At 38.9% G+C, this 27,973-nt stretch overlaps 3 protein-coding genes and 1 long non-coding RNA gene across 4 annotated transcripts; 1 reads left to right on the top strand and 3 right to left on the bottom strand.

Moving 5' to 3' along the window:
• Positions 1-206: 206 nt before the first annotated feature.
• Positions 207-3,726, bottom strand: LOC127356188 (hemicentin-2). Its single transcript, XM_051387742.1, has 5 exons — positions 2,397-3,726; positions 1,567-1,833; positions 1,148-1,480; positions 805-1,059; positions 207-719 (listed from the first exon to the last, which is right to left on the bottom strand). The coding sequence occupies exons 1-5, from the start codon at positions 2,446-2,448 to the stop codon at positions 712-714; spliced, it is 915 nt and encodes a 304-aa protein (XP_051243702.1). The 5' UTR covers positions 2,449-3,726; the 3' UTR covers positions 207-711.
• A 122-nt stretch (positions 3,727-3,848) lies between these two features.
• LOC127356187 (cell adhesion molecule 3) lies at positions 3,849-8,634 on the bottom strand. The gene is made up of 5 exons (XM_051387741.1): positions 8,218-8,634; positions 6,647-6,922; positions 6,192-6,515; positions 5,793-6,056; positions 3,849-5,506 (listed from the first exon to the last, which is right to left on the bottom strand). Exons 1-5 carry the CDS (start codon positions 8,255-8,257, stop codon positions 5,352-5,354), a joined length of 1,059 nt encoding a protein of 352 aa, XP_051243701.1. The 5' UTR covers positions 8,258-8,634; the 3' UTR covers positions 3,849-5,351.
• A 623-nt stretch (positions 8,635-9,257) lies between these two features.
• LOC127356186 (hemicentin-1) lies at positions 9,258-20,397 on the bottom strand. The gene is made up of 11 exons (XM_051387739.1): positions 20,245-20,397; positions 18,141-18,410; positions 17,723-18,046; positions 16,914-17,132; positions 16,191-16,418; positions 15,826-16,089; positions 13,684-13,950; positions 13,413-13,574; positions 11,849-12,067; positions 11,416-11,658; positions 9,258-10,537 (listed from the first exon to the last, which is right to left on the bottom strand). Exons 1-11 carry the CDS (start codon positions 20,300-20,302, stop codon positions 10,335-10,337), a joined length of 2,457 nt encoding a protein of 818 aa, XP_051243699.1. The 5' UTR covers positions 20,303-20,397; the 3' UTR covers positions 9,258-10,334.
• Positions 20,398-20,465: 68 nt separating this feature from the next.
• On the top strand, positions 20,466-27,347 carry LOC127356189 (uncharacterized). Its single transcript, XR_007881947.1, has 2 exons — positions 20,466-20,742; positions 25,700-27,347. It is a non-coding gene; the product is annotated as an uncharacterized LOC127356189 (long non-coding RNA).
• Positions 27,348-27,973: the final 626 nt, after the last annotated feature.

The raw sequence follows: 27,973 nt of genomic DNA, 5'->3' as shown, positions 1-27,973 counted from the left end.
ATGGCACAATGAAACGTTTTTATGGAAGGTAATTATTATTCCATTATGAGGAACTGTTTGCTTTACTGTGTAACTAAAAGTTTTGTATTAAGCTTCTGCTTTTATGGCTCTTGTGATGAGTAAAATATAGCAGTCACACCCAGCAGTACACCACTAATACCAATACATAATCTTATTATAATAGGTATAATATAAAAAAACAAGGCTTTTTCATTTTACTTTTATTCATAAAGATAGGCAAATCAAGAAAGGGTTTATATTTACAGTAATGGCCTGCTGATCTTTAGCATTCAGTATTAAAGTTGATACATTAATGATAAAGTAGTCATCATTGCTATATCAAGAGTAACTACACATTTGTAATGTTACATGGTAATTAAAACGAAAATAAATCTAAAAAATATATATAAATTAGATACAGGATATCACATGGAAAGCATAAAAAGAGAGCTATATCCCATATCGCCAATCTATCATACAGAATACTGAAAACACAGACAAATTAAATGACAGTTACCAAACATAGTATATTCAGATCTTTTTGTAAAATGAGATCTAATTCTGCCTGATGGCAAGATCCTCATAAATATCTGCTGAGTCATGAATGCATTGTCAATTCCATCTCCAAAGCTGCAATAGTGAAATCCCCTTAGTTGAATTTTCCTTGCTTGTCCAATGTGGTCATCTGATCCCATCTCAACATCTCTTGTTTCAAACACCTAAGTAAAAGCGAAAGAAGAAGCTGATAAGGACACAGTGTAATAGAGACAATGTTCACATGTTCACTTCAGAGTTCCCTCCTACCTTTGGTCTTGGCCTTGACAATGAACTGTTTGCTCTTCTTCTCCAGTGTATTAGAGGCAGTGCAGGTGTAAGTCCCTGGGAGCAGTGAGGAGGAGGAAAGAACTGCTTCATCCTCCATCCTCTCCTGAATGTGATGGGAGGATTCCCAGCTATACACAGGCATGGGGTTTCCTGTGGCAGTGCAGTTCAAGCTCACTTCAGCACCCACTATAAAGTCCAAAACTTCTGGTTCAGGACTGAGGAATGTTGGGGGGACTAGAGAAAAAGATCACAGGGATTAGATATACCACCTCCAATGTATTACACATATGAGAACTCTTTTTAAGATAGCTTCATGACTTACAGTACACAGAGGCATTAAGAGGCTCCGAGGTCACAGCAGGAGGTGGTTGTGGTCCCTCAGGTCCGAGCTCCAGCACTGCTACACACCTGTACTGCGCTCCATTCTCGGCTTTGGTTGGTGTGACTACGAGGATAGAGGACACTTGGACAGGCGAGGAAGATGTGAGGTCAGTGAAGGAATGGTTGTAAACCTCAGTCTGCCCTCTGTACCACCTCAGGGTGAGGTACTGAACCGGAGCAATATTCTGAACCTCGCAGAGCAGCTGGTACTCTTTTCCTTCCACCATGGGGCCAGTGTGGTTCACAGGCCTGATGGACACACTATCTGGGGTTTCTAAATGAATAATACACAAAGTTTATGTCATTCAAACACCTTCATGTGAACCACAAAACTATGTTTTAAAACAGGTGTTGACTCACTGTAGAGGACGAGGTTGAGTTTCTCCTCACACTGTCTCGGGGCTGTGAAAAACACACCATAGCAGATAGGCTCCTCTATCCAGTCAATAAGACTCTCTACCTTCCACTGGACAGACAGGTCCTGTTGGGTGTGTGCAGCACTGATGGCCGATTCCCAGCCCAGGACACGTACAGGGCGAGCGGCCTCACAGCTGACCGACACCGGCTCCCCAAAGCCCACCACCACCCTGGAGGGCTTGAGGATTAGGGAGCAACCTTCACCTGACACTGAGACATACAGCAGCAGTTATCATCATTATAGCCAGTGTCTTTCCACTTGTAGCACTTTTATATTTAATGTATATAAGCAGGCTCTAGGTACATTTTATGTAACCCTGTTGCAACACACACACACACACACACAAGGAAATCACAAGTAGTAAATCAGAGATGGCCTAATATTTCTAAAATACACCTGTGTATAATAGTGAATGTATAGCTATCTTGCTAATTGTGTATTTCTATGTTATGGCAATAAAGTGTGTAGCCAGTTTAACCGGTAACCCGTCATTATTTTAGTTAGGTTAGTGTAGCCACCTAAACACAAACAGACATATACACCATACTAATTAGAATGATCTAATTCTGCGATGATTATTTCAGTGAAAAATAAACGGGTGCTTTGGCTCGCTATTGCACTCAATGTCATTATCACCGACGAGAGGTCATATGGTTAGCCCTGCGCTTTCGTTCATCAATGCACCACTATTTTCATTAAGACAACTTCTGCACTAAACAGAATTTAAAAAACCCAACAAGTGAGGAAAAACATGTTGCCAGCGACATCTTACCTGAGTAAAACAAGCAAAGCGTCAGAATCCATTGAAGAAAGTTGTTTCCCATGTTATTTTCTGCACCAAGGCGTCGATCAAGAGGCGAGAGAAAGAAAATTCCAACTTGAACGAGCTTGGCTACCCTGCAGGGAACTATGTTGGAACAAAAGGGCCCCCTTCATCCCAGCTGACTTTGGGGGTGGGGGGTAAAAAGGGAAAGAGGGAAATTTAACAGGTGGTAGGCCTCTGAAAAACACAGCCCAAACCTTTGTCCTGCATTGATGTTATAAGGAATTTAGCAGGAAATAATAGGGCTATATTACCACAGTAAATGTCACACTGGCAGTAATGCAGATACAACACTAAAGAAGCATTGTGCTACAGTGTGCTAATTATATTGTGGTTTGGATATAAGATTGAAACATCTATTTCCAATATCTGGTTTATTACAGAGCAAAATGTGACTGACATAATGAATATAAATACATTTATAATAACTGAGATTCCTTGCAATTTATAATATAAGGTTCAAATCATAAAGCCACTTCTGCAGTCCAAACTTTCCTTTGTTATCTAAACGGATTTCATCTGACCTATATAAATCTCCTGAATTTGCTAATCTGAATTAGACTATTATTTATGATATTGAGCAAGCAATGCTTTGTTTTTTAAATGCTCTCTACATTCCAGCATTAGGTGTGGCCATGTTGTGCTTTCCCAACCACCGATTTTATCTTTTGTGTCCCTGAAGAAAAGCCGGTTTTCAGTTCTGCTTGTACACTTGTGTCCTATTGGTTTTGAACTCCATGCTTTGTGCAATCCCAGCAGGCAGGAGTATTGGTGTTGTGCAGCATGTAGCTTGTAAGCCTCACACTGTGACCAGAATGCTACACAGCATATCCACTCTGAACGCAACTGCAGTGCAAGTGAGCAAGTAATCAGATGTTTTTTGGTGTATTTATAGAGAGCACAGCTGGGAATCTCAATGTGCAGATTACAATACATGCTCGCTTTACTTTGAATATGCTGCTCCTTCTTCAAGTTCTCTAGAGAAATATGTTAAGCTTGTGTGTCTATAATAAAACTTTTTTTTTTTACTCCATGACAAATGGAGCAGTATCCACTCTGCCAGGTTGTTATGGCAACACCGTCAGAGTATACACAAACAGTGCTTTCTGGCAAAAAAACATTACTGGGAATGACAGGGACTGAACATAAAGAACATGGTTTCAGAAAAAATAGGCTTATATTGGCAACCGTAGGCAGGATAACAAAAGCTCTCCTTTACATTCACTTTGTTCAGTACTAATTAGTATGGCAGTCTCAGCACTGTATAATGTAAGCCAGGCTGAATGAGAGAGAGAGAGAGAGAGAGAGAGAGAGAGAGAGAGAGAGAGAGAGAGAGAGAGAGAGAGAGGTCCAAGGGGTTCACAAAAGGTGGCAGTGAAACACAGCAATGAAAGACACTGGTTTGACTTTGCCTCTATCAGTATTCTGCTTCAGGATGTCACTGACAGAGAAGTTGGCTTTATTTAACAATTGATGTATATGCAAAAGCTGCTTACGCACACAATACATTTCTAAATTATATTCCCTTTAAAATTACTTTCCATTTTTCAATTAATTCAATAAGAAAAGGCATGCAAATGGAAAATTAGCATTTGGTATCTCTAGTACTTATTTACTGATACATCAGATAAACTGTATGGCACTGCTGGTGATTCATATTCACATGATTTAAATAAAGCAACTGACTAGCTCATCATATGAAATTGTAGGCACAACACAGATGTGGCACAATTGTAGTCTTTTCAGTGCAAAAACAATTCAACATTCCAGGGCCATACCAGTGCATACAAAACTAAACTAATAAACTAATAAACTAAACTTGTGCCAAACTGCATCATTCAGAGTACTCTCAAGTAATTACTTTAACTGTAGTATAGTGCCTGGACAGTATATAGTAAAAGTAGGAACCAAATATACCTGAGTGGAGAAAAACACAAATTTGTTTTCTTAAAATGTGGTCTTGTGTGTGTGCAGAGTTGTTAGAGATCTTGTGTTGCTTGTAAAATGAAAAAGCGATACGTAACAAGGCAAAAATGCAAGCAGTAAGGCTAGGGAAATACCTGTTCTTACTCCTCCTATAGCTTATCATCAGGCATACCTATTAAGGATTATGCCTAAAGTCTACAATATATATTGTCCTTTCAGCTGTTTTGGTCTAAACCATGAGTCTATGATCAATACCAACTCTCAACAAAAATATTTGTCTGTTCCATGCTTATTTTCATCACCTCTTTGAGGGTTTATCTAACCTTTTTTGTGCTGGAACCCACTTCCTGCTGCTGGTGCATAACAAAGTTGATTAGAACAGTTCAGACTGAACCATACAGTGAATGTTTAGACCATTAAACCAAAACAATGAGAAAAAAGAAGCTAATAAGCTCAGCAGAGATGCAGAGTTTGGCGGGGGTTCAACAGTAATTTGAATCAGTCAGTGTGTTTGCATTGACCTAAGTAACCGGGCTGAAAGGAGGAGGGAGAAGTACCACTGTCACAGCACAGCGACATGATAAAAGCACTAAAAGCACACATACTAATACATATTCAAAACAATTCAAAGTCAGACGCAAAGTGAAACAAACACAAAGTAGATTCTAAATATCAGTGAGTGAGTCAGGAAACAGCATTACAGTCCATTAACATATAAAATAAGAGAGCCATGCCAGGTTTCTATCTTCAATAAATGTTAACACGTTCTACGACTGATTGATTGATTGATTAGTGGAGCTTCAAAGACAGCTGATGGGATTATGTATTCAGAAAGCTACAGGTCAAGCACAAGCAGTCCACCAGCTCACCATGCAGAACAGACCACGCCCCCAGGCTTTTAAGAGACACAAAATGGTTTCTCCAAGCACCAAAAACCAAAAAAAAGCCATGCAAAATTGTATTTAAAAAAAGTCATCCTCATACAGGGCCTGAAGTAGGCTTTCCTCTGAGATAGCTGCCCTTCAAGAGAGAAAATGTTCCTTCGGGTGTCACAAAATAAAGGCCGCCAATGAAGAGCAGGACTCCCAGGGCTGTAAATACTCCAACCAAGGCAGCAAAGGTTGTACGATCCCCTGTGGGAGACGGGAGTTTTTGTTACATTCTCTCTCTTAGCTCATGTGTTCTGACCTTCTGGTCTTGGAGCAGAGGAGTTTATCTGTTTGTGATAAACTACACATCCCAAAATAAAGACTAGAACAAAAAACACAGCAATTAAAATCCCAGCAGTGGTCCCAGGGTGACTACCTGATGGAAAACGACAGCATGAAGAAATTATAGTATAGTAATAATTAACATGGCAAGACAATGTTGGAGTAGATCAAGCTCAGAAACATGATGATTTTAGGATCAATATCTTACTTTTAGCTCCGTTGACTGTGAAATATTTGGTCTTGGTGCCCTGGGTATTAGATGCTGTGCAGCTATAGGTCCCTGTAAGCTGAAAGGACGGGGTCAAAATGGGCTGATTCTTGATTTGTTTCTTGTCCGTCCGTTGTATGGGGTGTGGGAATTGCCAGCTGTATTCCGGCATTGGGTTTCCTCTAGCAGTGCAATTTAAAGTTACTTGACTATCAGCTGAAGCTTCCAGCGTCTCATTTTCCGGCTTGGAGAAGATTGGTGAGTCTGAGGATATACATTAAATTAAAATACAGACAGAGAGAGAAAAACAAAAGAGAAATAATGCAATTAAGAGAAACGCAAAACACATCCAATATTGTCGTCCATGATGGTTAAATTAGGATGGCATCAAAAACTCACACAGCACAATCAATCCATGTGACTTTGATTGAATCGGGTCGAGATCTGGTACACCGAAAAACTTCAGCGTTGCTTCACACCAGATCTGAGTTCCATTATCATCTGCATGGGCCGCCCGTCTGAGGACAGATGACTTATTGACTGGAGTTACAGTGGACTCGTCAAATGTTTCCGTATAGACTATCTCATTTCCTTTGTGCCAGTGCACAGAGAGGTTTCTCACTGGTGCAACATTAAAAATGTCACACTGCATGCGGTATTTTTTCCCCTCTACCAGAGGGCCCATTTCACTCGGCGGAGACATTGACACACTGTCTGGCATTTCTGTATAAAAGAAGTGACAAGTGCCAAAATGTTTAATGAAAACCACAAGTTTCAATGTCAGTAGGCCTAAATAATCAAAAACTACAACAGGGTCTGCAAGGCAACTTCAGATAATATTAAGGACTACTTACTGTAAACGGTGACTGGAAGGGTGCCAGCACACTGATCACCATCATAGAAATTGATGAAGCATAGTGGTTTTAAGTGCCAGTCTGTGACAGAGTCTATGTTTAAGGCAAGAAAAGTGCTCTCATTTGAAAGCGGTACACCTCCGTTTGTAGACTCCCAGCCCATTCCCTCTACCTGGTCGGATGATGAGCTGCAGTTGGCAGAGAACGGGTCCTTATATCTCACCACAGATGTGGGAGAGCTCAGCTTAACTGGACAGGAAGAACTCACAGCCTTTCCTAGAAGTACACAGTATATATTATAGGCATGATAAAATAGTTTTACACAGCATTATAACTTTTGTTTTTCACACTCTGGATTTTGACCCAGCGAAGACACATAGCACACATGGAATGGGTTGAGTGGTCACCAGTTAAAAAATAAATATATAGATACATAAGCAGTACTATCCTGTCACTTAAATGATCTCACAGACAGGAGGATATAAAACAAACAATGACACAAACAATGTAAATGCATGTTTTTTTAACTACTGAACTGAATTTACATTGAGAATTTGTGGCAGTCCTATTAAATACATTGATGTTTGCATAAATAAAGTAGCAAAATTCAGAAATGTCAGTTTAGCTTACATACAGTGTGTTGGGGAGCAGTGAACTACATGTAACTGAACTAGTTGTTTAACTACATTTTGCAGTAGCTTGCTGCTAGTTCCACAAAATCTATATTTGCAGAATGATCAAATTAGTTGAAATAAGTTATTATTTTTGGCCATTTTTTGTGTCGTGAAACAATTTTTCTTTTAATTTTAATCATTTGCTTGGATTGTCAGATCCCCTGTGAAAAATATTTGGTTGTAGTTGTTAATGTTTTCAATCTGATCTTTTTTAAACAAAACTTGAGTGTATTTGGTCTCAACTGATCATAACTATTCATTATTGTTAAGTATTATCAAATGTTCAAAGAAGGCATTGCATGCTATTTTAGAAGTTACCTGGCTGACAGAGTAACCCTGCTTGGATCAATACCCACATTATTTTTTTTATTTTTTTGGTATATATATATATAACATTTGAACAACTGGGCATTTTTTTTCCTATACACTCAAAAGTTTAAAATGCTTTTTCGAAACAGCTTTAGTTAACCAAACAATATTCCTCATTAGGGTGACTTTGAAGTGAAGTTTGAAATCATTGGTAGCTCTCAAAGTTCCCAACACTGTATCGCTGCATATGGTGAGCAACTACACTACGAATCCATGTCTTGTTCGCTGCTGCCCTCTTGTTCAGACATAGGATTTGGGATGATGACTTATTAAAGTTTACACACGAACTCAAAGTATAAAGACAATCTGCAAGGAACTCTGAAGGAAATTATGTACGAAAACGTGTTTGGATAATAAAGTAAACATATGATGATCATTAGGTTAACCGTATCAAACTATGGGCGTAGGCAAGCCTGAAGGCGAACCGTGAGGTTCAGACTACCAGGACAGATAGTGGCACAAACGTTAATGTAGCTTTGATCTAAGTTAGTTCAATAAAATCTTAGGAACAGGAAATCGAGCAGTTACCTGTAAACGCTATTAAGCCGCAGAATATGAAGACCCACATACTGATTTCGCCAAACAGCAACACCTTTACTAAAAGAACCACAGCAATGAAAAAAAAAAAAAACAGATCCCGTTTACTGATTTCCAAATGCCCTTCCCTTCTGCGGTGTCTGTCCTGGTGAGTCAGCTCATAGAAAGTCCCGAAAGTAAATGTATCTTTTGTGGTGCATTGAGATGTCCCTCGGAAGTTTCTGTTAGGTGGTTGGTGGTTAACAGCATGTGCAACATGCGGCAGCGAGCGGGTCGAGTATACTGCCAATGGGCTGGACTTAAAGGAGGAACTAAAATAAATACTTCGAAAAGCTTATTTGCTTTTCTCGCCAAAATAATTTATTCCACTCCCCAAATAGTTGCCAAGACCAGCCACCGGTTACCGGATATGGCGGACCAGTTACTAGGTGACCTGCGAAAAGTACAGGAAGTTAAATTCTCATTGCAATGTCAGTGACTTCTCATATTGCCCAAACTGGCTTACTAACTGTTTGAACGTTTCCACCGTGGAGCAAATACTATAATTCTGCAACCATAAGATAATGCATGTTACACGTACACATAGCACTGTCACATTACAGTAATTCATGTATTCAAGCAATTTAAGGATCAGAAAATGGCCCCTTTCCGATCAGGGGGCAGTTCTTGAGTTATTTATGTAATTGTAACGTATATGGTTGCAGTTCATAAACCCAAAGTTTTCAGTATTTCTGCAGATTTGTTTTGTGAAATATCAAACCTCTGCTGGATAGTACAGTGCAGAGGTTATTCTCAGTGTGTGGGGTGGTGCTCTCCTATAGGGTCAACAGCCTGATAAATGGAGATGCATGTGACCCCCTTGCTTATTACTAGTCCCATAAAAGACTGCAGAACAATAACTTTAGATGCCTTGTTATTTGGAGCTTTGTCACAGGTCTCTGAGGCAGATTTACCAGGCAAGAAGAAGCTTTTTTATAGAAGCAATAGTTGCACAGTATTATTAATAAATTGAAAACATGACAAAATGAGTCTTGTGTTTCCAGTCATACATTTATGCACATCAGATATATTCAGTCCTATAAGATTTTACACCAGTCACAAATATTTACAGCTGTATTCACAAAAGTGTAGGCACGACTTCAACTCCACAAACTTTCAACATTTTCAACTTTTACATACCTGTCTGCAGTCCATTTTCAACTTTTTACTTTTTCTCATAAATAAATATAAGGTTTGGCATTTACATAAAATATTATACAGTTCTGATTGTCATTGGGCAATAATGCCTGCAGTCACTCATACAAAAGCATGTAACTGTGGAACAAGACAATTTGCCCCAGAAGGTCTGGCCTGACGCGGTACAGCACAACAAAGGGTAGGCACAAAGAAGGCTACAGACTCGTAAGTGCAGAGTGGCTTACAAAACATAGTGAGCAGGCAATGTGCTCATTGTTTGCACAAGCAACGGTGTCCACAAATTGAGCAAAGCTGCTTCTCTTTTTCACAGATTCAATGTCACATCTACAGAGTGTACGATAAAAGCAATGGGGCAAGTGGTGGAAATAGTTAAGTGTGACTGTGTTAAAACCACAGCAGTCTCAGGGTCTTCACTTCACCACTTTAAATGCACGCTAACATCATTGGTTTGTAAAAGAATTACATACAGAGATCTGAGTTTGAGTGAATATCAAGGGGGCATGATTATTTTCTTTTTTTTAAATCAAGCATTATTGAATCCAAGGTCAATACAAACATTCATAACATCATAAATTCCCTTTGTGCACATTAAAAAATAGTCAGAGCCAAAATTTTAGTCCTTACTCCGCCTCTTCTTTCTGTCCAGTGAAAAATCCAGTAGTAAATATAAAATTGTACATCTCAAGCCAAGCTTGATTATTTTTATAATTAGATTATTCCATGAAGGGTAAAACACTATTATATGTGGGAAAATAGATGTGAGGATGAATAAAATGGATTCCCAAAAAGTGTGAGCCTGCTGCTGGCTGAGTGGTATTCAGGCTGTCAAACACTGTAGTTTCTGTTGGCAGAGAGATACAACTTATCCAGAGTGGTCAGCTATCCATTCTGTGCCATCAACAGATGTACTGCTAAGACAGTTTGGTCATAGGAAACTGCATGTCCCAGCCATTGTGAGCCACGTTGCCATTGTGGGTGCTGAGTTTGGGGTTTTTAAGACTGTAGCGCCGCATCCTGGTGTTCTTGTAGTAGATTGAGTAGATGAAGAGGAAGATGATGGAGATGACGACTACTGTGACAGCCACGAATCCAGCTATGAGGGGAAGGTAGTCCTCTGTAATAAAATCAAACAGGCAACATATTCATGTTTAAGAATTTGAGAACAAACTCCAATAAATAAAAGGGTCTCTATTTCTGGCATGCTTCACTACACGATCACTACGTCTATCTATATGAACTTTTTGTCTTTCTATTGAAATTTGTATTGAAGATGCACTTTACTATTTGGATGCAGATGCACAAAAGAAAATCATGAAAAGCCTGCTAATTATCTACTGCTAACTACCTAATTGTATTTGTATGATTAATGTAAAAACATGGAGCCCTTCTGATTATAATATCTGACAACAGAAAATAAGTCATTGTATGAAAATAAGCTTAATATTTGTAACAAAACTTACCCAAACTTCCTACATTCCACCCGGCATTCTGTCTTTTTGTTTCTGTCTTTGTACGCGAACAGCGTTGTATCATATCGCTCAGAGAAATTCGCACTGCACCAATTTGAAATAAAATGTATATGGCTGGGTAAAATCCTCCTCAAAGCTGTATAACTTTTGCTCTGCGGCTCTGTTGACTTAATATGCACTAGTGCTACCTCTACCTCTAAGTCATTTAATGCATTTGGTCTGAACAAATGTTATAGCTCACAGTCACACAGAGAAATTGTGTGTGGGTGGGGTTACTAATAAGCTTTGGCAGATGCTTTAACCTCAAGTAAGTAAAATAAAAGTTTTGAGCAACATAAATCCATAAAATATCTTATATAGATTGTAAAAAAGGGAAGAAGAAGGAGTACTTATTCATGAGCTTTAACCCCTTTCACTACTGGGATACTTTATATATTTAATAAAACAATTTATTTTAATGGTAAGACGTGCAGATTTGCTTCTACAAATTATACAATTGAGTTTAGATTAAGAGTGTTGTTACCTTTTAAAATCACTTCGACCTCATAGAAGACAGTATCGACATCATTGGTAGCGCTGCAGTTGTAGATGCCTGCTTCAAATACGGTGAGCTTGTTTTCAGACTTATCAGGCTTTTTTTCTAAGCTGTAGAGCCACTGGATCTTTGGAGGTGGGTGACCGTCAGCCTCACAAACGAGGTCTTCAGGATAACCTCTGAACACAGGGATTGTCTTTGGAAGCATTGTGGTATTAATGGTGGGTTTATCTGTTGATGGCAAATAGAGCACAGTGATGAAATGTCCCCAAAGGAGTTACAGCAGAACTACACTAACTATGCTAATATGTTAGTTGGGTGTGGAGACGCTAATAACATTTAACACTTTGTCCTGCACTTTTGATGTCACAGTGTTGTCTTAATCGTGACTACTGAGCAGTAAACTTAAATGTGATCTCACAGTTGACAGTGATGTTGAGGGGATCGGACGTCTTGTTTGGAGGCGATTGTTGTCCGTCAAGTTCAAGATCCAAACGAGCCACACATCTGAACGTTTTTCCGTTGTGCGTTCTGTTCAGAGTGACGGTGATGATAGAAGACACATTCAACGGGGATCGGATCATACTGATGTCACAGTCTGAGTTATTCCCAGACAGGCAGCCAGTCACTTGCATTGAGCCTGATGGACAAATTAACATTTTGAAGAAAACACAAAGTAAGATTGCATTTAATTCATACATTGGCTTGGACATGATGATGACAGTGAATAAGGGTCGAACAATTATATGATCCGATATTCCACCTCTCTGTTTGTAGTTTCCACTGTGATCTTGCTCAATGTCCCGCCGAAAACGCTCTCTGATTGGTCACACGTCTCAAGTAATAGCCTATCAACACTGAAGGCTACACAGAGGAATTCATTTGCTAACTAGAACAGCTCCAGTGAGCGAGCCAAGCTGTTAAGGTACTAGTATTTTACTTTTTTACAGATTTTCTGCTCCGTCTTCTTTTACTCCACTACATTTTGGAGGCAAATACTGAATTTTTTACTTCACTAAATGGATTTGATAATAAGTACCTAGTTTCTTTGCAGGTTTATAAACTACCCAGCAAAATATAAAGTACTTAAAATGAGCCCTGCCAGATGAACACATGAATGCATCATTAGTTATATTCTAGTAACACAATATATGTTATTTTGAAATGGGTCATTCTGCATTTTTACTTTTGGTACATTAAGTTTATTTTGATGCTAATCATTTAAGTAAGATTTTGAATGCAGGACTTGGTATTGCTACTTTTACTAAAGTACAAGATCTGAGTAGTTCTTCCACCACTGGTTAATCCATACGTGGATTGTATAGATGGTGTACAGCTGTTAGAGTTTTAGTTAGTTAAAGTTTTAAATAACTGAAACTAACTAAATGCATACCACAACTGTTCTGAAAATAAATTAAACATAATTGTATATGCATATCACTTCCAAATATCACTTGTCAAGCTCCTTAATAACTGATAATTGGTATATGACTTCTTTGGGTTGCCAACCGTTGTATTTCACTCTCTGCTCCGTCAACATAAACCGATGTTTTCATTTGACATTTACACAGTGCTACAATGAAAATAAAAACCAACGTGTTATGCTGATATAAGTATCCTCAAATGAGTCAAACACTGATGCAGATAAGAGATAATCTGGTGAGAAGACAGAGTTGTGATTATCGATTCAATGAACTTCCCTCACGGTGCACTGTAAAATAATTTCCCACCAATCATGCTGGTTGTTTAATAAGCAATATCTGATCAATAAAAGAAATTACGCATCATTAGGATAACCAATGAATATTAAAGTTAACATCAAATGTTCACACACTTCAGTCAGACATTTGAACAAATCTAGTTTCATCAATTTACTCTGCACACGTCTGTTGATGCTGCATTGCTTTGTACTGAAAAAATTCAACTGGCACTGGTAGATTTACTTGGCCTTACAGACAAGTTAGTGTAAAGAAAAGATTCCCCACCTTGGATGCTTGTTTCAAAGATTTCATCCCCTCTGTACCAAAGCACAGTGAGGGTTTGTGCAGGAGCAACGTTGGTAATGTCACACCGCAGCTTGAACTCGCTCTTCTCCAACACTGAGCTCGAGTTTTCCACATGATGGATGGAGACACTGTCTGGTGTTTCTGGGGAGACGATTTTAAAAACGAAATCAGAAACAAAAAAAAAGAATCACAAGAAATACGTTTAAAGTTTATGACAGTGAAAGTACAAAAATAAGTTGGAAAAACATACTGTAGAGAGTGAAGTTTAAACGTTTCCCGCATTTTCCTATTCCCTTAAATGTCCCATAACAAAAAGGCTCTGGGTCCCAGTCTTTATGGGTGTCAGCAAACCAACTTGTGCTGTCAGTTTTGACGCCTTGAACCGTCCAGTGTATTTCTCCGTCGACATTGCTGGAGTCGGTGGACGCTGCCTTGCATGTTGCGTTTTGGCCTCTACTTTGGTATTCAATCACCATCCTGTCCGGAGTTATTTCGATAGGGCATTCTTGCTTGGCACCTGTGGAACATAAAGTGGGGTGGGTGGGGGTCAAGAAATGTTATTCCAGCCTAAGTCTCCATACACATCCATTATCTTAACCCAACATTTCCACATCCAGCGCTGTGGTGGAGTGATGAAAAGGACTGCAGAAACAAAAGCCGCGTCTCAGGAGGCAACAGGAAAAGGCTCAGGAAGGATATACCCCTCCCTTACGAAAGTCTGCACTTGCTGCCCACCATTATTACAGCAATGTCCTTATCAGTGAAATGCGTCACATTCCACCCATTTCCATCAATTAGAACAAACAACAGGAATATTAACGTGGAAAGATTTAGTTTCATGAGAAAACTCTAATATAAAAAAGGACGTGAGAGGAGGATTAAAACATTACATTACATTACATTACATACTACAAAAGGTCCCAACGTATAATCAGACCCACCTTACACCACCAAGTACTATTACTGTTTTTCCACTGGTATTCACACTCACAGTCATTGCTCCCTATTTAAAGCACATGTGAATATTTCTCATTCAATTCAGAATTTCCAGTCTCCTCTCAACTTTTTAAAAAAAATAAATATCACTGTGTTGCTTTAAATCTCGTCACTCAGCAGGCTACTTAAATAGACCAGAACAATCCCACTTTTTGTTCCTTATAAGTCCATCAGCCTAATAGAGCCGTTTCAACCTCGACATTAAGAATAAAAAATAAATTAAAAAAAGGTAAACACGAGGTCTGTGACTCGCTCTCATGTTGCACAACTTACTCGATCCTGTCCCGTTACAAAGCGACAGCAGCTCTAAAGTAAAAAGCACCGAAAGGAGACGGAGAGAGTTTAAATCATCCATCGGAATGAAGTCGCCTTGGAGGGTTTTTTCCAGCAGCTGTCCTATCCTGTTACTCCGAGCCCGTCTGAGGTTTCCCCCTCGCTTCCTCTCCGCTGCATGGGACGAGCCAGCAGCCACTTGTTGACTTTTTTTTGAGAGAAAGCGAGCTAAGCTAAGCTAAAGGCTGCATGCACTCACTGCCAAGCTCCCGGCGCCTCATCACCGGAGAGGAAACTGGGAAATATCCCTCCACCCCCCCAGCAACACTGGGCACGCACACACACACACACACACGCACACACACACATACAGGACAAGCCCTCACACCCACTGTGTCTATAAATGTTAGTGGCTGGTTGTGTAAGTTGGCTACAAGTGCATACAGTGGCAGTGCTGGTGAGACTGAGGGGGTATGTCATATGGTTTGCAAGTATTTGTTTATGTACAACTTAATTTAATATCATCACCTTCAAACCTGCTGATGTTTTGCAGGTATGATGTTTACCATGTTCACCAGCTTAGTGTAGCATGTGAGCATGCAAACATTTGCTCACTGTAAAACCAAATAAGTTAATTTAACTTTAATTTGTAAAAAAGTTTTGTGTGAAAGCAAAACACCTAGTAAAAGGTTATTAATCAGTTATTAACTAAGTTAGTGCCATCTAAAATTATTAGTAAAAGCAGCTTAATTAGGAATAATTTTTAACCTAAAAAAAATATTTTTGTGTTACTTAAAGATTTTGATGCAATCAGTTTCAGCAATGAATTGAGTTAAAGGAACTTGGCTCTTGGGAATGCCATTTGTTTTGCAGTTATCTGATCATAAATCAAAGTATTGGACAACTGAAATTTAGGCCTGATGATGGCAATAGATGAACATAAATATGTAAAGTTTGTGTGAATCTATCCAGTAGATGTAGAGATATTTCACAGAATAAATAAGAAGACAGAGACAGACATAATAATGTAATGAGCAGGCTACTGATGACAGACGAGCTCTTTAAACTGTTGCATTAGCCTACTGATTACATTAAAGTGGTAGATACATTATATTGACCCTACCTTTTACAGTGACTCTGGCCGTTTTAGAAACATTTCCTTTGTCATTCGAGGCATGACATGTGTAAGAGCCCATGTTGTATGCATTAGCATTGTTGATAACCAGAAGGGACACTCCATCTTCATTTTCCTCCACCACATTTGAAGTCCGGTAATAATTCCAGATATATGTTGGCCGTGGGTTGCCCATGGAGGAACACTTTAGCCACATTGTAGAACCAACGTAGACTTCAGAGTCTTCAAGCTCAACTATCTGTGATGGTGGGTCTTGAGACAACAACGTAAAAGTCAGAGAGAAAGCACAAGTGCAAAGAACTAATAATAGCTAATAGCAAATATTTAGGATTTTCATAAAAAAAAAAACTTACATAAGACATTAATCTCGACTGTGAGGCTGACACTTGTCAGATTGTTTGAAGCTGTGATCAAGTACTGCCCTGCATCACTTCTTGTTATGTTCTCTGGAAGCTCCACCTCCTCGCTATCTTTATACCAGATTATATCAGGTTGAGGATAACCCTCAACCGTGCAGGTGAGGTTGTGAGGAGCATACTCCAGTGCATGGAAAGAGCTCGGACACATCAACTCTGGTCCATCTGAAAGTGAAAAACACAAAAACACTTACACACACAGTAAAATGCTGTTTACACATTAAAGCATAAATAGTAATAATCCAAAAATATGTAACACTTTGGCCGTTCTGCATAATAAATACTTTAGAATTAAAAAGTTTAAGTATATTTGGTTGACAATGCTTCTGCTTTTTTGAGGGCCATGGCCTTGGTACATGGGGCACCAGCTTTACCAGGTGAGTTACCAGGGCACCCCAAGACCTTTACTTCTTATTATTATTTTATATATTAGTATTGTTTTTTTTACTGAAGAAAAATATCTCAGTGCTTCTCATACCACTACACCTAGCCACCCTAGTGTCAGCTAGGGCCAAGATTAATATGTACATCAAGCAATTTGCAATATAAACACTACATTGAAGACAACTCTAATGAGAATTCCCAAAACAAAATGTTTTTCCTCTTCATGCTCATGTGGGGCCCTAGCTGTTGGTGCTGATGACTGGACGTGACACTCACACAATACAAAAACCCGGAGTTTGTGGATGAAGGAAGAGGCCTCATCTTTAACGGTGTACAGCCCTGCATCCCCTCTGCGCAAAGGGGTGGACGAGTTTACGTGCTGTCCATCTTTCAGCCACCTGACAGCCGGGTAGGGATTTCCAGTCACAAGGCAATGTTTCTCCAAAGTTTCCCCTTCCAGTATCTCAGGGTCAGAACAGTTTACATCTGGTCCAACTAGAAACAAACAGAGCAACTATTGATATATACCTTTATTAAATGGTAGAAAAGCAGCTAAGAGAAATGAGGCACAAAAACTGATGAAATATTGGTATTTTCCCCTTTTAGACGTGTGGTCTTGTTAGATCAAGATCATTTACACTACCTCAAAAACTTGTAGAACTTAGTATACTATATTAGGCCTGCAACTAACTTATTTTCATTATCAATTAATTGGATGATTCTTTTCTTGATTAATAATTTGATCAAAAAAACATTAAAAAAACAAGAAAATTGTTTATTTTGAAGCTCAAGGTGACACCATTGGGTGACTTGTGTTGTCTGACCAACAGTTAAACACCCAAAGATATTCAGTTTACTATAGTAGGAGAAGAAAAAGCAGCAAATGCTCACAATGTAGAAAGTGAAACCAATATGTTTTTTTATCTCTTTTAATTCAATTTATTCGATTATCAAAATAGTTGCTGCTAAATGTTCTGTCCATCCACTAATCGAGAAAAGAAAAATGTAAATAACAGACATTAAAATTGTCTGTTTTAAAATACCTAAATATGCTTAAAATAGATAAGTACACATGATATACTTACAGTGAACTGTGATATTATACTCCTGTGATGATACACTAAGGTGTGGGCCCTCTGGACCCAGGTCCAAATGTGCCTCGCATCTGAATGTGACTCCGTTGTCTTCTCTCTTCGGTATAAAGCTGAGGACAGATGGCTGATTCACTGGTTCCTTGCTGGTATTGTTAAAAGTGTCTGTATAGTGGACTGTATCTCCTTTGTACCACACTACTCTGAGATCCTGAACAGGTGCTATATTGTCAATGTTACATGTGAACTTATATTCCTCCATTTCTTTCATCACACCATCGTAGCTGCTGCTGCTAATGTTGATGGTTTCTGGAAATGCTGGAGAAAACGTAGAGGTAATCAGACACAGTCCTAGTGTTCTGTAGTACAGTATAACATATTATTCTGTTGTGTGCAAAATAAACAGACTTACTGTAAACTACAAGTTTTAGTCTCACAGAGCACTGGTCTTCTGGACCATCTAATAGGTTGATGTAACACGAGGCAGTGGTGGCCCATGCTGTTACGTTCACAGTCCAGGTCAAATTATTGGCCTTCACTAGACTTATGCCTTCATGTGTAGCCTCCCAGCCCATTCCTTCGATCTGGCTCGCCGATGTTCTGCAGTTTACTGAAACTGGGTCTCCATATTTCACCACAACACTGGGGGGGCTCAACTCAATGGGACAGGAGGCATGTACACCTACAGTGCAGGTACATGTGTCACAAAATTGCCACAAGAGAAAAATTTCATTGCAATGTTTTCCTTGTATGCATTGTCAGTAAGATTGATTCAAAGACTCATGGAAGTAGTAGTTATGTATGGAAAGGTTAATAAATTCTGGCTTAGTCAAAAAGCTGGGGGAAAAAAATCCATGCTATTCATTTTTGTTTTCACATTTAAAGGTCCAATGTGTAGGATTTAGTGGCATCTAGTGGTGTAGTCCCCCTTGCTTCACCGTCTTCTTCCAAGTGTAAAGAAGAAACTATGGTTGCCCATTAAACGTGCAAAAAAACACAGCTATCTAGAGCCAGTGTTTGGGTTTGTCGCTTCTGAAGTACTGTAGAAACATGGAGGTTCAAATGGCTCCTTCTAAGGTAACAAAAACGTAAGAATTCTTATTTTCAGGTGATTATACACATATCTATGAATATTATTGTTATTATTATTCATGTCTGCCAATAGATCCTGTTAAATGTTACACACTGAACCTTTAACTCCAGTAAGTAAGCAATACCCTACCTCGTAAAACTCTTAATTGCTAGCCTATAATAGCCTACAGGTTTTCCTAATCGATGAGCTGAAGTGGGCCTTTAAAGCATTTTGTCTATCATATACCATACAATATTTCTTATTTTAAAAAACATTTTAGGCAAAAATAATACTGAGATGTTTACAGAATACAATTATATTTAAATGAAATAATATTAATATATATTAAAATTATTAACAAGGTGAAATAATGCACTATTTTGAAGGAGAACCACAAGGCTGCACCTTGGATGTATAAAGAAGAACTGCCCTTTTCCTGCCATGGGTGTTTTCCCCAAACTGTCATTCTGCAACAACAATTGTTTTTAAACAACTTTATTAACAAAAATAATAAACAGCAGTCAAACATCATAGCTTTAAGAGTCAGATTTGGCTATATGTTTCAGTATACTCTTGACTTTTCTTTTTATCTGGTTACTGCTTTCAAAGAATCCCCATGGTGACATTACACAAACTTATTAGAAAGTGTAAGGAAGTATAGACTTATATATTAAATGTACCCAGCAATATGATCAAATTATCTTTAAGACTGTTTGCAATTAATGTAAGCAAAATGTTGTTGTTGTTTTATCTACACAGTCCTCTAAATCTTATCAAGAGCCCAATAATTGAAATCCACATAAATGTAAGCTATTCTTCAGCTTTATTTTAGAGATGTGGGACTAAAGCTAGACTCCAGCCAATTCCAGTAAACTGTGCAACATAACAGGATGTTGTGAAGAGCCAATAAATGACTGTTACCACAACTTAACACTATTAATTTGAGGGAATTAAGTAGGAGGTCTGATTTATTTGGCCCCTCATTCTTACTGGACTTTCCTAATGTTCTCAGATGTATTAGAGTATTATTCACTGTCTTTATAAAAGATTGCGTCAGTCTCAGATTCCCATACATTCTGTAATAATCTTGTTTATGTGAAACTTCTTTGTTAAGGCTCAGTTTTGCCCTCGGGGACTTACGGAGCTGACAGTCTCTTTCTTGCCATATAATACCGCTCCCTTCTGGTTAAAACCGAGTTCTGCAACTTTGCAATGTGACAGTTTTACCTGCCGCTATTTTAATGTTAATAATGAACACACGCTTCTGATAAAGCGGTTGCCTATATTGCGTTTTCACATTTCAGTGCATTTCATGTAGAGTTGATGGTTAATCATTGAAGTATTCCCTGTGTACAATGATAAGACAGTATAGCCCTCATTAGGCTACATACAGTATAAAACCTATAGAGCCACAACCTCAGCAAAGAACGTGAAAAGAGCCTACCTGTCGCACTGAGAAGGAACCCCAGCAAGAGTCGAAGAAATGATTTGTTTTCACTCATTTGATTTGAACAATGTCCCTTTTGTCGCTTATTCCAGCTCTGCTCAGCTTCTCTTCTTCTCTTCTGGCTGATCCCTTGCAAATCAATGAAGTAGGCTACATCTAGAGGAGAGAGAGAGAGAGAGAGAGAGAGAGAGAGAGAGAGAGAGAGAGAGAGAAAATACAGCCAACACACCATTAGACATGCTCTCTTTCTCTCTCTCTCTTTGTGTGTGGGATATTTCTGTTATTCATGAGTCAGGCGTTGTTATCCATGATAGGTTCTGCTCATGATGTTTCTTAGCACTGATTCATGTTTTTATTTCATATTTAATGTCTAAACTATTTCAGTATGTGTGAGTAACTATTTCCCTAGTAAGTGAGTGGTTTAGGATTTAAGGCCACTAAGATTTCTTTTTAAAGAACCAGGCAAACAAACTAAACAAAGGACATGAAAGCAAGGTAAGGCAAATGTATTTCTAAAGCACCTTTCAACAAGGCACTTCCATGTGCATGAAACATACAGTTACATGCTCTACAGAAGAGGTCATGATGAGCATGATAAATGTATAAACAGGAAAGTCTAAATTTGAGTTAGATTTGCATGTTCTGCATAGTGTTTTTTTTTTTTTTAGAGGTGTCAACAAATTTTAATTGCGAATATTGGCCTGTTTTACTGATTTGTTTACATATATATTACAAATATAAATACATGTTTGTATTTGTATCTGTATGGACAGCTTTTTAATATATGGAAACAGAAATAAATAAATAAATGAAATTAAGTGCTTACTAGTACTCCACTACTTGTTTTCAGGTTTGACGCACTGCTGTTTAAACTAGTCAGCTGCCGATAGGATACCTTAAAAATGTCTCATATCTATCTATGATGCTGTTTACTCCTGCTTAACTTCTGCTTAAATATATTATATTATATTATATATTATATATAATTAAACAAATATTTACGTAAAGCTTTTTTAAATTAAAAAAGTCATACTAGTAAGGAACAAAACATACTAGTGATATCACGGTATCATGCTCCTTTTCTCAATTGGGCTAAAACTTAAAAAAAAATATATATGCATGGTGGAAAGCTTCATTAGGTATGCCCACACTTCTTAAGGTCACCAGAGGATAGATTCACACCCACACACACACATTTCAAGACAGATCGAGTGTTTGCAGCTCTCCCAGCATTATGTTTACATATTTTAAACCTAATGTGTTATTACTTTTGGTTAATTCTTGGTGTAATACTGATTCAGAAAAATAAATGGTTTATATATTCAATAAGATCCATTATTGAATTAAATGGAGCTTTAAAATAAGCCAATATGTAAACATGTTGGCCTTTGATAAAACAATTTGGTGCCAATGAGGCGCCTTTTACTTTCAGGAGGAAGCCAATATGACCTGTGGAATTTCCACTTTACTCAGCATACAGTCACATCCTGTTTGTGGTTGTTTTAGATTTCACAACAAGTACAACTTATTCCAGGATATGTAGGATATGGATTGCTTGGGAGATTTTGGAATGGTTGTAGAGATGCCATTACCTTAGGGTGATGACATATCTCCACCAATAAATAAAAAATCTGCAGGCTGAGTGATTTTATAGTAGGGAAAAAACACCCAGTGTAATCACATCCTCCCTGAGCTCTGGTGACCCACGGAAATGATGAATAGAAAGCAGAACAGAACAGAACAGTGTTTGTAGTTAAACTAGAGAAAGTAAGAATGCTGAGAATAAACAGCTGCACACAGCAAGATGTCTTTAATCCAGTTAGGGTCAAAGGTTATTTCAGCAGTCCATCAGATGGGAGCAGAAGGGGATGATAGAAGACGATATGCAACAAGGGAGGCCCTGAAAGGCAAACAGGGGGCTTCATTTAAGAAAACAAGCTTAGAGATTCCAGTCATGTAGCTGAAACACTCCCTATTCACAGGAACTTAAAAAAGGAATTGCATGCACTTTTTCCACACTATCACTACAGGAAGTCTATGCACACAGTCATGACAGTCTCAGAAGGTTACTATTAAAATTAGATTATTATTGGCGACATGCAAACAGTACGCTTTGATCTCTTGATAAGATTTTCTAGTAACAAAGCCAGAGGAATTGAAAACAAAACTTGCTGCAAAACAGAACTGAAACTCTCAAAAGTGTGTCGGACTCCTCTAAATGTCATTAAACATGTGATCACTATCTGATTTATTTTTCACGGGTACTTCCTGTTTATGTCCAGATATGCAGGGTTCGAACTCAGCCTTTAAAGCATTTCCAGCTCATTTGGAACTGTGCTCAGATGTTTATCTTTTATATATATGTCATTAATCTCCCCACAGGATATATCATTGTGTGTGTGCTGGCTCAGGCTGTTCTGCTGTTAGACTAAACAAAGTCTTATATTAATGGAAATCCCCAAGCAATGACAAAACTGAAAGTGTTGGCATGAAAGGTAATTAACAAAGAGAAAATGAAGCTGAAAAATCCCCCATTGAGTTAATTCTTCTTGAATTTTTCTTGGTAAAAAGGTGCTGGTTACTTATCTACGTGTTATTTGTCAACATGCCAGAGCGGAGAACAGTGAATGGGGGATAAGTAAAGGAAATGAGCCATCTACAAGTTAACTTCATAAACGTGGAGATATAGGGAGATAATGCCACCTCTTTAAATACCCCCCTCTGACAAAGAGGAAATGGCTGTGAAAATATCTCAGAGAAATGGACATGGAAAAACACTTGACTACATGACAAAAAAATCCAGTACCATCCAGTGACGAATGACTTGTCGGGAAACTGATAGGGTGGCCTTGTGCTTTTGACAAACAACCTACATCAGCTTTAGTGACCAGATGCTCTTTTACTCACCATCTCTGTGTCTGAATTAAGGAAGTATTTAATGTTCAACTGGTAGATTTGTGGAAACAGGGACCAACACGAGAGACATTCACAGTGCAACAATATGAGTGTTGTCCATTTACTTACTGAAGCAAGGCTTACTGTAATGTGATCGTGGAAAATGCAAGAGTCTAACAGAGGTCCCTCTGTGTCCACAGATTCCTTGTGTCTCTGCTGGCATTTTGAAGCTATTTTCTTTATCTTGTGCAAGTGCAATGATGCCAGTGTCATAATGGCTCGACAGACTTTGTAGAAAGCACTTTATAAAATAGATTTTTATGCATACAATCAAAGATATTGGCCTGTCCTCCACACAGTGTCATTTTATCTTGCTTCCTGGGAAAACTGCATCATACCTCAAACTTCACAGTTTCAGCTTACTAAACTGGTAAGGATCTCTTACTCATCCCCTGAAGATAATTCACCCTGGACTTGGTCAGAAGCTCAAAGGAATGTCAGAGTAATTCCAGATCCAAAACTGTTGCACAACAGATTTGTCTTTGTATTCAAAATGTAATCTAGTTTCAACACACTTGATTCCGGTGTAGACCTCATGCTTCACCACTGAGAGTTAAGACCCTACATACCACAACATTGAGTAAGAAGATTTCCCCTGCCAAGGACTGCATTCTTCCCTTGATCATTAAACTGAGCATAGGTCACTTCTGGTATGCATGTCTGCTTTTGGGAATGATACTGTAAATAAGTCCAATATCTGATTTCATACAAACTCTCCTGAAAAGGTTCACAAAACATTGCAACATTCCTGATGCAAGCCTAGGCCTACTTGATCACTCATGTCTTTAGTCACAAAACTTCATGTGAGAGTATTGCAATGGATGTATTCTCTTACTACAACACAAACCCAACATTAATCTTCCCAGATGGATCTCATGCTAGTAGCAATATGCCTGATTTATTCAAATGAATGGGAGTTTTGGCCTCAGTGTAGAGCACATTAATAACAAGACTAAGAATCTACAGTCATGCTAGTGCTGTGAGGCTGTATTTAGGCTGTGAGCTAATTGCTTACATCAGCATGGTAACATGCTCAAAATCCCAATGCTAACATACTTAGCAAAGAGGTGCGATGTTTACCATTTTAGCTTAATATGGGAATGTCATTAGTTGTTAATTAAGTATTTGGTCATATTCCAAAGTATTTTTAATTTGTTGCTACATGGAAAGTCAGTTGATCAGCAAAGTGATTGCAACTCATCCCGAGGGGCGGGCATGAATGTCTGTACTAAATGTTATGGAAAGAAATTTAAACCTCATGGTGGCACCAGAGGAAAGGTCAGGGCATCACCAAAGTCTTTATACATCGTATGGAAACCACGGATGTCTGTAACACATTTTGTGCCAATCCGTTCAGTATAGGTTGAGATACACCTGCAGGTTAAATGACCTGCATGTGGCGCTACAGCTCACGTCAGGGCATCTCCAAAGTAAGTAGAATTCATCCTCTGGGCATCAAGAATGTCTGTACAGGATATCATAGCAATCCATGATCCAGTCCAAATTGGCAGACAGACAGACCAATGTTGCTATCCCCAGAGATTCAAATTAGTAATGGAAATAGACAGGGTAAGTGTATTGTATGCAGGAACCAGATAACAAGCAGGAAATACCCAATTCACTACAAATAATTCTAAGTAGTCCACAAAAGACAGGAAGAGATCAGTGACAGAAGAAATCAGTGCGAGATTTGGAGCTGTGCCAAAGATCGTTACAGATTGCGTGCCTCCTTTCCTGATCTTATTTCTTATCAGATGACCTCCGGTTCTACTGGACATCACATGCATTAGATCTCCTTCCTTTTTATAACACCTGTCTTCTGTGTCCACCAGTTCCAGATTGCATTGCATCAGTTTATTAGAAATAATTACCCTGTGAGCCTGTCCCACTATTTACTCCTCCCCTTCACCTTTACTTGTTAACAAAGGCAATACATCCTGTGGTTTGAGTGTATTTGGATCTCTGCCAGCCAATGTAAAGTTAGCTCACAATTTCTGGCATGGTTTAAGTGTACCCCACCCCTTCCCTTCCACTTTTTACTTTCTGTCTGCTCCTTTCTCCTGTCTCCTTTTAAATGCAACAGCTCTCTTCACTTGGAAATGAAGGAGTGTTAGTCCTGATGGCTATTGGGAGTCTGAGACTGTTGAAGACCTCCTTTCACAGTAATTACATTGTTTTGTTATATTGTTTTTTCGAAGGGAGGCTCACTCCTGTCCAGCTGAGTCATGGGAGAAGGCCTCTCCAAGAACAATCTGCCCCTTCCAGGTCCCCCCTTTGCTCAACTGTGTGCTGACAACAATCAGATTCATCCAGAAACTGGCGGGGGAGGATGAGTCAGAGACTCTGCCACATAACCCCCCCTAATTATGATGACATGATAAAACTAGACATGTTTTGATTAGTACAACACTGAACAGTTTCCCGAGAAGACTATGAATCACCTGACACAGAAATATAACAATATCAGTATTTTTTTCCCTCTCTTGTTCCTTCACAGTGATTCCAGAGAAGCCAAAACGTCAGCAGGTCCGGTTCTCGGGTTGAGGGAGGGTCCAACTACCTGATCTGAGCCTGATGGTCCCACGAGAGGATCATCGCACTGCAACAAGAAGCATGACATCACAGCCATATAGGAATGTTTAGGGGCTGCATGATGGACAAAAAGCTCAGACAAAAGCTCATTCTGTTTCCTCCAACTAGTCATTCCTTTTTTTTGTACTCAATAAGTGATCATTTGGATTTGCAACAGCCTTAGTTTTATCAGTAGAGGGTGAGAAAACTGGGTTCGGGAGGGGCAAGTGCGGTTTGAAGAGCTTGTGAATGATGATGTCATGCATTTTGGGAGTAATAAACTGTAAATATTTTTCCAGTTGAACGGCAGAGAGCCTTCTACATCATCTGGGTGCAATTGCTCGGACGAGAAGTCCTCCAATCCCTTTGCATGATATCCTACCAATGACATCTGCGCATGAGGTTGAATGTCTCCGCAGGGAGAAAGAGAAAACATATGTGAATGTTTTATCTGATGGCTCTTTGTTCTGCTTTAGTACTGCAGAAGCCACTGCATGGGAGTCACTGATCTCTGGCTCCCCCACGTGTTGAATACAACAAAGTGATCCTAAAGTAAATCACAGTATACCACCCGGTAAATGTCCTCACTGCCAAACAAACATTAAAGATTTTTTGATCTGTTAATGTCGGCATTACAAGATCAAGTTTTCAAGTGGCAATTCCTATCCCTTATTTTACAGTATTTTTTTCAAGGACACACAACCAAAGGGCTATCTGATTGTTGTTTGTCACCACTAGGTGGCAGCATAGTGTCAAATCAAACATAAAAATTCCAACATACTCTCTTTAACCTTCAGACAAATTTGATCTGCTCTCCCTGTGCAGAAATTTGTGGGGCAGACAAGGCTTTTGGTGAAGGTGGAGGAGGGGGCTGTTGCAAACAGTTGGATATCATATGGATTTGGGAAACCTCAGCAGTGGCAACCACAGCGACCACATGCACTCACTCTGAGGCCATAACAAAGCCTCTGGGAAACCTAATTAGCAAGGTCAAAGCTAAAAAGTGGGATTCCTGTTTGTCAGATTTAATTCGAATAAATCATGTCAATGATGGGTGGGAGAGTACGTCACATGTGCTCAGAGGCTTCCACGTTCTATTTATCTTAACCATAAGGAGAAGGCACACTTTCAGAAACTGCTAATATTGCAAGTCAACGTTTGAACACACTTTGAGCAGGAAATGTGATTGAAATGCGGATTTTATGCCATGTCAAGCCACTATAGGAAACAGAAATAGTAAAGATTCTTGGTTTAACATATTATCATCTTATTTTATCTCCAGAATGATATATTTACCTTTTCGGGCATCATGTGCTGTGTTATACATCTATTTTTTGAGAACTTGGTAGACCCACTAGTACATTTTAGATATGTTTAGATACAGCATGTACTGTACTGTTGATTCCACCCTAAGGTGTGTTATTATCATTTGGACACGCCACCTTGTATAACAAAGTAGAGGGTGAATGTAATTTTGAAACAAGTTTTTACTGGAAATACTATTCAAACATTGCATTTGCAGAACTATGACTAATCAAAATGAATGTGTAAGATAAAAGTTCTTTAACATCCTACACATGACTTTCGCAACTTTTTTTTATGGCATCCAAATTTCAGAAAATTTTCTCTCAAACTTTCATGTTCTATCTTCCATTAATATGTGGCAACCAGCTGTGCCTTAGTGGTGTAGCAGTTCCAGACATTATTGGTTGTATTGCGGTGGGATAAACCACAAAACTGTCAATTTCTCAGACCTTTGAAATGGTAACACGGTAATCCTCTGTTTGTAAGAACTTTAAACACGGAGATTGGCTGTCTTTCTGTGGTTTAATTTTAACTTGTTTGTTTTGGGCTGTGTCCAACATGCTGCAGATGGACACTTTCTCACAGAGCTCCTCAGCCTGGAGCTTTTTCCTACTCTCCCCAACTCACTCTCTCATCTTTGGGTTTGAGTCTGGGGCTCACCCATGGCCTCAGTGGATCCACTGGTCAGCTAAAATGTCGTGGTGTCTTTTCACTTCATGTCCCTTTGCCCCAGCCATGCTAGTATATGTCAAATAGTCTGTCTAGTCCTGTTTCACTGACGGTTGCATTTCTTCATCCAACCATCACAAAATCCCATTGCAAAAGAACGTAAATAAATAAGTAACAGTTTCTACAGCAGCCAGATGAGCTCCATTGCTGGCTTTAAAGAGGAGAT

The sequence above is a fragment of the Dicentrarchus labrax genome, unplaced genomic scaffold, assembly GCF_905237075.1.
Source record: "Dicentrarchus labrax unplaced genomic scaffold, dlabrax2021, whole genome shotgun sequence".
NCBI lineage: Eukaryota > Metazoa > Chordata > Actinopteri > Moronidae > Dicentrarchus > Dicentrarchus labrax.
The sequence above is the reverse complement of the archived record's forward strand: the minus strand, read 5'-3'. Positions and strand labels throughout refer to the sequence as shown.